Source organism: Diaphorina citri, unplaced genomic scaffold (genome assembly GCF_000475195.1).
Source record: "Diaphorina citri unplaced genomic scaffold, Diaci psyllid genome assembly version 1.1 scaffold1241, whole genome shotgun sequence".
Taxonomy (NCBI): domain Eukaryota; kingdom Metazoa; phylum Arthropoda; class Insecta; order Hemiptera; family Psyllidae; genus Diaphorina; species Diaphorina citri.
In genome coordinates, this window is record NW_007378670.1 from 82,229 (window position 1) to 93,137 (window position 10,909).

Genomic DNA, 10,909 nt, shown 5'->3' on the forward strand with positions numbered 1-10,909 from the left:
TGATTGATAGTGGTTATACACGTCTGTATGGAGAAAACAATACAGAATAGTTGCTTACTTAGAAGTTAAAAGAAAAGAATTGGGAGCGGATGTCTGGACTAACAATTGTTGCTCCATCCCATTATTGGTGGAGAAATCTTTAGCTTTCAGCCTAGAAATCTTCAACTTCCTAAAAGGTACTTAAGAGGTAAAAAAAAAAGCTTAAGAATGTATAATGTAGCTCAAAAGTGTCCGAGGGCAAAAGTTAGAGAAGAAGTACATGGAATATTTATTATTAGTTGGCCATGGGCTGAGGTTGGAAAAATGTAAGGTTTAAGAAGAAATAAGTTCGAGTTCTTCAGAACTTGAGCTTAGAATAGAGGTTTGTTTTAGCATGTAGGTACATAGTGTAGAGATCTCAAAAATGTGTATGTTTGACCATGGTCTAAACATGAGATAGGAGACCTAGGGATTAAAGGCTTACTTTTCTGAAGATCCTGAGTCCTTTGTTCAAACATTTTTTGCTGAACTAATTCTTTCTCCTTACGTTGCCAGGCTAAGACAGAACACAAGAGAGCCAGAGTTTTGCCTGACCCAGTAGGGCTTTCTAAGAGACAATTTTTGGCTTTGTTGCAACCCTGGATCACCTGTAAGTGAAGTATTTTACAAGATGAATATTTTAAGAAATGATTAGGCTCATTTAAATAAGTTTTGAAAATGTCACTTAACTTTTTAGTCATCCTAGTTAGGCTGCCTTAAAAGTGCTGAATTATGGGTTTGATTCCCACATAAGGGGAACTTTGCTCCCAAACAAGGCTGTATTTAGGAGGGACCAAAGGGCCCCCACTTAACCTCCTTGGGCTTCATTTTCTCCTTTGCTGAAGGTCAGACAAAAATCTGGACCATGGCTTTCTACTATCCTGTTTTCCTTCTCTTTGATTTTGCTAAATCCTCTATTGTTGACTTCCCTCTCTTGTGATTAAAAAGGTACTTAAATACCTGTTCAAAGAGGTTACTCACTTGATTCATCATTGAAATTTGAGATGGATATGCTTTGACGGGGAACTCAACTTTGACTCCACCAATAGTGTATGAGGTGGCTGCAGATGGCTTCAATTTGTCTTTGACAGAGGGTAACACTGCCTGTAACTTTTGGGAGTTTTCCAACAACAAGTCTTCATCCATTTCTAGTCAGCTTCGTTTGAAGATTAACCGGAAACACTTGACACTATTCGGAGAGGTGGAACTGCTATCAGAAAATCTTGGGAGTGATTCTTTTTGACAGGATCGAAAGAGAGTGTATCTTAGCTGTAACATTTATAAGAATAATGGGAAATGCACTTCCTAATTCTTACTGTTGAAGAACAAAATGACATAATTTACACAGATTCCGCCGCACAACATTCGAAATTTCAAAACAAAATTATTTTAAATTTCCCACCATCAAACAGATATTTGAAACGTTTGAAAACTCACCGATTCACCAATCAGCTGATCGAATCCGGTGAGTTTTACAACGCGATTTCTATATCTCATTTCCTTATGACATTTGGCAGCACTATCGAAATAAGCTGTTCCCAAAGTGTGGTTACTGAAACCAGGCACTAACTTACGAGGGGAAGCTGGGACATGAGTAGTTGATTCTAGGGATGGGATATTCGACTCTTTTTGAATATTCGAATACCACGATTCGATTCTTTTCAAATATTCGACTCAAAGAATCGACTCTTTTTTTAAAAAAAAAGTGCACACCCCTTTCAATATCCCAATTATTGAGAGCCAAAAGGTTAAAGCAGCTCAATAAAAATAATGAACCCATAGGCCAGCCACTCACTATCCATGTTTATTAGGCTAGTGCCCCACCAAAACCAAATGGGGCAAGAGAGGTCTACAGTGCACAGCTCAGACAGATGCATTGAGGAAATATACTTACTTGATTCCTTTACTCCAGATGTGCTTGTTCAATCGGGTGTCAATTCTGACATCTTCTGTTCCCATTTGTTTCTTGACAAAAGCACGGACTACTTTGATAGCACGAGGGGCTCGCTTCTTGAATCCAACTTTGTGTAGTCTCTTGTGCATGTGAATAGTGTAGTCCCGGGTGACTACCTCATTTAAGGGCTTCTTCTTGGTGGCGGGTTTCTTCACCATTGTGTCAGATATTCTCCTGAAAAATATATATCAGAGAACTGGATGTTAGATGTTAGCATGACAGTATACCAAAACTGGCCTGCATGAGAATATTCAAAGTTCTCCTATAATGGCAAACAGAAGATACTACTAATAACTCACTAGAATAGACTAGGATACAATCCTGGGTACTTGTGCAGAATTCACGTCAGTGGAAGATTGCTACCAAAGGAACTGGCACAAATGAGCAGTGACCAATGTTATTATAGCGTTAGGTTAAATTCTAAAAGGAGTTTTCACAATTAGAGCAGTGATTAGTGTTATTATAGGGTTGGGTTATACAAAAAGGAGCTTTCTTTTTCACTGTCGTGGCTTTTGAATAATAACCCAATCCTGAATAAAACTGGCTCCAGAAGGAAGATAGTAGTAGATTCGGATCAAAGGTTGGGAATGGATAAACAGTTTATCGGCTTTAGAGATTTTTCCAGGATAATTCCCGTGTATTTTTATCCCCCTACTATTAGTAGCCACAGATACTGAAGGAGGGTCGATACGGAGGAATCGGATGTTATGGGGGAAGCTAATGATCAAGACTATCAAGAGAAACGATAGAAACTAGAATTCCAGAACCAAGAAGAGAGCAGTGATTAGTGTTATTATAGGGTTAGGTTATATACAAAAATCTGGTGTGAACATCACACGACTTTCCTTATCCTATTGAATGATGCTTATTATGTTCTATTGTAACTTTTACAACATCTCTAACCGTTTAGTCAGTATAGCTGAAAACCGCCAAAAAATGGTCGAAATCTGTCCAAAAGCGGTCAAAATACCGCCAAGCGCAGCAACCATCTCAACCAAACGTGCAGTGATTAGTGTTATTATAGGGTTAGGTTATATACAAAAAGGAGCTTTCTTTTTCACTGTCGTGGCTTCTGCATAATTACCCAATCCTGAATAAACCTGACTCCAGAAGGAAGATAGTAGTAGATTCGGATTAAAGGTTGGGAATGGATAAACAGTTTATCGGCTTTAGAGATTTTTTCAGGATAATTCCTGTGTATTTTTATCCCCCTACTATTAGTAGCCACAGATACTGAAGGAGGGTTGATACGGAGGAATCGGATGTTATGGGGGAAGCTAATGATCAAGACTATCAAGAGAAACGATAGAAACTAGAATTCCAGAACCAAGAAGCTGAAGTCGATAAGATTTCAAAATTCAGGGATCCTTCGGGGTTTACCTCTGTTCACAAGTCAAATAGGCGATTGCTAAAGAGACACTTCGGATAGTCTACTATTAGTAGCCACAGATACTGAAGGAGGGTTGATACGGAGGAATCGGATGTTATGGGGGAAGCTAATGATCAAGACTATCAAGAGAAACGATAGAAACTAGAATTCCAGAACCAAGAAGCTGAAGTCAATAAGATTTCAAAATTCAGGGATCCTTCGGGGATTACCTCTGTTCACAAGTCAAATAGGGGATTGCTAAAAAGACACTCGGATAGTCTCCATATTCGTGCCACAATTACCGGTCCTTTAACACAAACAGTAACCCCTTCATCGATGAAAGTTTGGATAAGTTTAATGGCAGGATTATAAGGATAATTTCGGCTTTAACACAAACAGTAACCCCTTCATCGATGAAAGTTTGGATAAGTTTAATGGCAGGATTATAAGGATAATTTCGGATAAAATCGAGTATTTGAAACTTACCTTTCCCTGAAAAGAAGAAAAAAGTCGCTCCGACCACAAAACACAAAACTTGCTGAAATGTTTTTGTTTTGGTTTTTATTTTCAACTTTTTTATGCTCGTTGTATTTGTAAACAAAAGATGAAATATCAGCCAATCAAAACCCTTGGTATCAGTGCATTGGTTTTGAATTGGAGCTTTCTGATTGGATGAAATCTGAATGGGCTATTTAAAATTTGAGCAGGCACGATTTCAGGGAAGGAAATGTAGAGATCTCGAAAATGTCTACATTTGACCATGGTCTAATCATGAGACAGGAGACCTAGGGATTAAAGGCTTACTTTTCTGAAGATCTTGAGTCCTTTGTTCGAACATTTTTTGCTGAACTAATTCTTTCTCTTTACGTTGCCAGGCTAGTACAGAACACAAGAGAGCCAGAGTTTTGCCTGACCCAGTAGGGCTTTCCAAGAGACAATTTTTGGCTTTGTTGCAACCCTGGATCACCTGTAAATGAAGTATTTTGCAAGATGAATATTTTAAGAAATAATTAGGCTCATTTAAATAGGTTTTGAAAATGTCACTTGACTTTTTAGTCATCCTAGTTAGGCTGCCTTAAAAGTGCTAGGTTATGGGTTTGATTCCCACATAAGAGGAACTTTGCTCCCAAACAGGGCTGTATTTAGGAGGGACCAAAGGGCCCCCACTTAACCTCCTTGGGCTTCATTTTCTCCTTTGCTGGACAGACAAATATCTGGACCATGGCTTTCTACTATCCTGTTCTCCTTCTCTCTTTGATTTTGCTAAATCCTCTATTGTTGACTTCCCTCTCTTGTGATTAAAAAGGTACTTAAATACCTGTTCAAAGAGGTTACTCACCACATAAGGGGAACTTTGCTCCCAAACAGGGCTGTGTTTAGGAGGGACCAAAAGGCCCCCCTTCAACCTCCTTGGCCTTCATTTTCTCCTTTGCTGGACAGACAAAAATCTGGACCATGGCTTTCTACTATCTGTTCTCCTTCTCCCTTAGATTTTGCTAAATCCTCTATTGTTGACTTCCCTCTCTTGTGATTAAAAAGGTACTTAAATACCTGTTCAAAGAGGTTACTCACTTGATTCATCATTGAAATTTGAGATGGATATGCTTTGACGGGGAACTCAACTTTGACTCCACCAATAGTGTATGAGGTGGCTGCAGATGGCTTCGATTTGTCTTTGACAGAGGGTAACACTGCCTGTAACTTTTGGGAGTTTTCCAACAACAAGTCTTCATCCATTTCTAGTCAGCTTCGTTTGAAGATTAACCGGAAACACTTGACACTATTCGGAGAGGTGGAACTGCTATTGGAAAATCTTGAGAGTGATTCTTTTTGACAGGATCGAAAGAGAGTGTATCTTAGCTGTAACATTTATAAGAATAATGGGAAATGCACTTCTTAATTCTTATTGTTGAAGAACAAAATGACATAATTTACACCGAAAAGCCAGATTCCGCCGAACAATATTCGAAATTTCAAAACCAAATTTTTTTTAAATTTCCCACCATCAAACAGATGTTTGACACGTTTGAAAACTCACCGGTTCACCAATCAGCTGATCGAATTCGTTGAGCTCTGCAACGCGATTTCTAGTTCTCATTTCCTTCGCTACATGACATTTAGCAGCACTATCGAAGTAAGCTGTTCCCAAAGTGTGGTTACTGAAACCAGGCACTAACTTACGAGGGGAAGCTGGGACATGAGTATAATATGATTCCTACCCTTTTCCACGTCTACCTGCCGTAGAAAAACCAAATGTCGATCACAAGATCCATCGATGGATGAGGATTGGATTTATTTATATAAAAAAACAAGTTTTTACATAAGAAATCATGAATAAATAAAAAATGAAGAAAATGTATTTTACAAGCTTGGAATTTACAGTAGGTACTTAAAAATAATACATAGAACATAGAAAGTATAAGGAAAAAAGAACCTATTTAATAAGTTTCCACACCAGCTTTTTAGACCATCATTGATCTGTCTTGGGTTCTCAAAGGATATGATATCCAAATTATGAGCGGATATTTTTAGAATACTACATTTGGGGAGGACTTTATAAATGGTGAAAAGGTGTAGAAGAATAAACTTTATTTAGGGGGTCCTACACACCACAGGGGCTGCATAGGTGGAATATATGCCAGTGAATATAAGGTACTATGGTACCAATAAGAATATTGTTTGGTAGTCATTCACCAAGAGATAAACAAAACAATTGACATGATAAAATACTTTATACATACATTAATGTTACTTAGACATTGTCAAGAACTCAATACCAAGCAGTATCATTGGGGTCCTATGGAATAATCTGAAACTGTTCTATGTTGTTGGGATAATTGGCATAAATGACAGTTTCATTTTGACCATTCTGCTGCTCGAGAATTCTCATACCTATGGAATAATCTGAAACTGTTCTATGTTGTTGGGATAATTGGCATAAATGACAGTTTCATTTTGACCATTCTGCTGCTCGAGAATTGTTCCTGAACCTGAAACAAATATCAAGGGGATTCTATTAGATATCCCAGAGTACCTATAGGTATCTCAGAATAAGTTCAGAAGTTCTATGTACAAAGTATGTAGTAAAAATCTACATAATGATTATAGGAGTGGTTAGACAAAGACCTATTTAATAAGTTTCCACACCAGCTTTTTAGACCATCATTGATCTGTCTTGGGTTCTCAAAGGATATGATATCCAAATTATGAGCGGATATTTTTAGAATACTACATTTGGGGAGGACTTTATAAATGGTGAAAAGGTGTAGAAGAATAAACTTTATTTAGGGGGTCCTACACACCACAGGGGCTGCATAGGTGGAATATATGCCAGTGAATATAAGGTACTATGGTACCAATAAGAATATTGTTTGGTAGTCATTCACCAAGAGATAAACAAAACAAATGACATGATAAAATACTTTATACATACATTAATGTTACTTAGACATTGTCAAGAACTCAATACCAAGCAGTATCATTGGGGTCTCTCATACCTATGGAATAATCTGAAACTGTTCTATGTTGTTGGGATAATTGGCATAAATGACAGTTTCATTTTGACCATTCTGCTGCTCGAGAATTGTTCCTGAACCTGAAACAAATATCAAGGGGATTCTATTAGATATCCCAGAGTACCTATAGGTATCTCAGAATAAGTTCAGAAGTTCTATGTACAAAGTATGTAGTAAAAATCTACATAATGATTATAGGAGTGGTTAGACAAAGACAGTGCAACCCTTAGAAGCCAGGTTAGTATAACCGTATGTGCAACCTCACAGAACCAGGGGAGTGCAACTGTATTTACAACCCAACAAAGTCCAAGGGTGGAGGTTCAGGAGAGCAAAGTCCAAATCCATGGAGTATGCTACTGTGTGTTAACATACTGACTTTATCAAATCAAAATTTCCAACTTTATTGTTGTTGCTTTAAAAATATTTCATTAACACTTACTTTGAAACACGTCTTCCACACTAATCTCCTGATAGACTTCACAGTTGACGGACTTCTCACCCTTATCTTCCACACTAATCTCCTGATAGACTTCACAGTTGACAGACTTCTCACCCTTGGTTGCTTCCCGATATTTTTGGAGGTATATCTTCAATGGTTCCACATAGCTGTCAAAGCCAAGAGCTGACATAGCAAATAAAATGTCTTCTCCATTGATGGTCTTTCTCTTCTCCAAGTGACATCTATCTGATGCCTCACTTGTGATAAAACTGATGAATTTCTCACCCTTGGTTGCTTCCCGATATTTTTGGAGGTATATCTTCAGTGGTTCCACATAGCTGTCAAAGCCAAGAGCTGACATGGCAAATAAAATGTCTTCTCCATTGATGGTCTTTCTCTTCTCCAAGTGACATCTATCTGATGCCTCACTTGTGATAAAACTGATGAATTCTGATACACACTCTTGAACACATTCCCGGGCATCTTTTGCAATCTAGAAATAATTAGATTTTTAATTACTGATTTTTAATTTGCAGTCCTAGGAGGGAAAAAAACTCCACCACATAATGTTACTTGGACATTGTCAAGAACTCAATACCAAGCAGTATCATTCGGGTCTCTCATACCTATGGAATAATCTGAAACTGTTCTATGTTGTTGGGATAATTGGCATAAATGACGGTTTCATTTTGACCATTCTGCTGCTCGAGAATTGTTCCTGAACCTGAAACAAATATCAAGGGGATTCTATTACATATCTCAGAGTACCTTTAGGTATCTCAGAATAAGTTCAGAAGTTCTATGTACAAAGTATGTAGTAAAAATCTACATAATGATTATAGGAGTGGTTAGACTAAGAATGAGAATTTGACCACATAATAATGGAGCTCTAAGGGTTAGGTGGTAGAGAACGCCTCTGGCGTTAACGTCGCCTAGTGATTATCTTCCACTCAAGAGTCTATTATTATTATTATTATTATTATAATTATTATTGAAATTTTAAACAAAAAATTTACTTACACTTTTTCGTATCAAGGGATCAATAATATAGTTGTACGGGCAGAATATGATATCTGCGTTGTTGACTAGCTCTCTAGCCACATAGTAGGGACACGAGCTGTGCTTTCGGCCTAGGGTGACCAGCTCTTGCGTTAACGTCGCCTAGTGACTGCCTTCCACTCAAGAGTCTACTATTATTAAAAAATTTTAAACAAAAAATTTACTTACACTTTTTCGTATCAAAGGATCAATAATATAGTTGTATGGACAGAATATGATATCTGCGTTGTTGACTAGCTCTCTAGCCACATAGTAGGGACACGAGCTGTGCTTTCGGCCTAGGGTGACCAGCTCTTCAATGTCAAACAGGTTGGGCAGAATGTTCTTACCGCCCATTTCTTGCGGGAGGATTTTCTTAAAGCTCGTCAGATGGCGACAGTTTTTACCCTGAAAAAAGAAGAAAAAAATAATAATAATTTAAAAATTTCTCAGCTATTTTGGCAAACAATGTTGATAACATTCCATACCTTAGCAGGGATTGAACCCACGTCCTCCTGATTAACACGCGAGCGTCTTGACCACTATACCATACCACCGAAGCAGGTAAAGAACATTTGTCAGAAAATTTTGCTCCAACTGTATTTCTACAACACGCGAGCGTCTTGACCACTACACCATACCACCGAAGCAGGTAAAGAACATCTGTCAGAAATTTTTGCTCTGACTGGATTTCTAACCCAGCAACTTTGGGTTGAGAGTTAGGTTTCTTGATTACTCGGTAAGTAGGAAAATTCTAATCAAGGGCATTACCTCAGTTTCTTTCAGCTACTCGTCAGATGGCGACAGTTTTTACCCTGAAAAAAGAAGAAAAAAAATAATTTAAAAATTTCTCAGCTATTTTGGCAAACAATGTTGATAACATTCCATACCTTAGCAGGGATTGAACCCACGTCCTCCTGATTAACACGCGAGCGTCTTGACCACTATACCATACCACCGAAGCAGGTAAAGAACATTTGTCTGTATTTCTAACCAAGCAACTTTGGGTTGAGAGTTAGGTTTCTTGATTACTCGGTAAGTAGGAAAATTCTAATCAAGGGCATTACCTCAGTTTCTTTCAGCTCCTGACAAAGGTCATTGATGTTTTCTTTAGCCTTAAGAACTTCGTCATTGATACAGGTGTGTTTGCGACTGGATAGAATGGTCATCCTGAAACAATCAAATAGGATCATGGCCATCATGGGAGAAATCAAGTATAGCTGTACACCTGTACACCAGTCTTCTTCTTCGCCTTTTCCCATGTCCAGATGGGGTCGGCGTTTGTCGTCGGCCTCTCAATCAGCTTTAGAGTGATCGCTTTGAGGCCAACTGGTTTTGGCTAAACAAAATTTTCCGAGTGGAATGCCCTTCGCACTCAACCTTCGCTATTGATATACCTGTACACCAGTACAAGTAAATAACAGAATAGACTACAAAATGATAAAATAGAATATACCTACCTTGTTTAACCTGCCAGAATGAGACTGAAAAATCCTTTCATTACCATAGTAAAAAGAAGAAAAAGTTTTTTTTTTCTTTTTTCAAACTGATTAAGGTATACTATTAAGAAAGAGACTGAAAAATCGTAGTGTTTTGCTTCTCTTCTAAAAAATACATTACCTGAGTCCGTCTTTGTAGACAGTTTTCCTAAGCTCTCGAACTATTTGTGTGATCTGCTTATGAGGTATAGCTGCACAGGTACACCTGTACAAGTAAGTAATAGAATAGACTACAAAATGATAGAATAGAATATACCTACCTTGTTTAACTTGCCAGAATGAGACTGAAAAATCCTTTCATTACCATAGTAAAAAGAAGATTTTTTTTTCCTTTCTTTTTTCAAACTGATTAAGGTATACTATTAAGAACGAGACTGAAAAATCGTAGTGTTTTGCTACCACCCTTCTCTTCTAAAAAATACATTACCTGAGTCCGTCTTTGTAGACAGTTTTCCTAAGCTCTCGAACTATTTGTGTGATCTGCTTATGTGATTCCTAATTCCTACCCTATTCCACGTCTACCTGCCGTGGAAAAACCAAATGTCGATCACAAGATCCACCGATGGATGAGGATTGGATTTATTTATATATATAAAAAAACACAAGTTTTTACATAAGAAATCATGAATAAATAAAAAATGAAAAAAATATATTTTACAAGCTTGGAATTTACAGTACTTAAAAAGAATACATAGAAAGTATAAGGAAAAAAGAACCTATTTAATAAGTTTCCATACCAGCTTTTTAGACCATCATTGATCTGTCTTGGGTTCTCAAAGGATATATGATATATCCAAATTATGAGCGGATATTTTTAGAAAACTACATTTGGGGAGGACTTTAAAAATGGTGAAAAGGTGTAGAAGAATAAACTTTATTTAGGGGGTCCTACACACCACAGGGGCTGCATAGGTGGAATATATGCCAGTGAATATAAGGTACTATGGTACCAATAAGAATATTGTTTGGTAGTCATTCACCAAGAGATAAACAAAACAATTGACATGATAAAATACTTTATACATACATTAATGTTACTTAGACATTGTCAAGAACTCAATACCAAGCAGTATCATT

At 37.5% G+C, this 10,909-nt stretch overlaps 3 protein-coding genes and 2 long non-coding RNA genes across 5 annotated transcripts in view; all 5 read right to left on the reverse strand.

Moving 5' to 3' along the window:
• Positions 1 to 1,903: 1,903 nt before the first annotated feature.
• Positions 1,904 to 3,959, reverse strand: LOC108253088 (60S ribosomal protein L31). The gene is made up of 2 exons (XM_017446407.2): positions 3,828 to 3,959; positions 1,904 to 2,146 (listed from the first exon to the last, which is right to left on the reverse strand). Exon 2 carries the CDS (start codon positions 2,128 to 2,130, stop codon positions 1,909 to 1,911), a length of 222 nt encoding a protein of 73 aa, XP_017301896.1. The 5' UTR covers positions 2,131 to 2,146; positions 3,828 to 3,959; the 3' UTR covers positions 1,904 to 1,908.
• Positions 3,381 to 5,299, reverse strand: LOC103514894 (regulator of telomere elongation helicase 1 homolog). Its single transcript, XM_017446406.2, has 3 exons — positions 4,914 to 5,299; positions 4,146 to 4,308; positions 3,381 to 3,481 (listed from the first exon to the last, which is right to left on the reverse strand). The coding sequence occupies exons 1-3, from the start codon at positions 5,076 to 5,078 to the stop codon at positions 3,381 to 3,383; spliced, it is 429 nt and encodes a 142-aa protein (XP_017301895.1). The 5' UTR covers positions 5,079 to 5,299.
• Positions 5,300 to 5,744: 445 nt separating this feature from the next.
• On the reverse strand, positions 5,745 to 6,333 carry LOC113469812. The gene is made up of 2 exons (XR_003393112.1): positions 6,234 to 6,333; positions 5,745 to 6,138 (listed from the first exon to the last, which is right to left on the reverse strand). It is a non-coding gene; the product is annotated as an uncharacterized LOC113469812 (long non-coding RNA).
• A 218-nt stretch (positions 6,334 to 6,551) lies between these two features.
• Positions 6,552 to 10,909, reverse strand: part of LOC103514895 (nuclear transcription factor Y subunit beta) — an 11,164-nt gene continuing 6,806 nt past the window's right edge. The window contains exons 3-5 of the mRNA XM_026827736.1: positions 7,410 to 7,541; positions 7,296 to 7,355; positions 6,552 to 6,936 (exon numbers count right to left, since the gene is read on the reverse strand). Of these exons, the coding sequence (XP_026683537.1) occupies positions 6,839 to 6,936; positions 7,296 to 7,355; positions 7,410 to 7,541 (290 nt within the window). The 3' untranslated portion in view covers positions 6,552 to 6,838. The remainder of the gene's footprint in view (positions 6,937 to 7,295; positions 7,356 to 7,409; positions 7,542 to 10,909) is intronic.
• LOC113469811 lies at positions 8,599 to 10,007 on the reverse strand. The gene is made up of 4 exons (XR_003393111.1): positions 9,954 to 10,007; positions 9,401 to 9,503; positions 9,105 to 9,148; positions 8,599 to 8,741 (listed from the first exon to the last, which is right to left on the reverse strand). It is a non-coding gene; the product is annotated as an uncharacterized LOC113469811 (long non-coding RNA).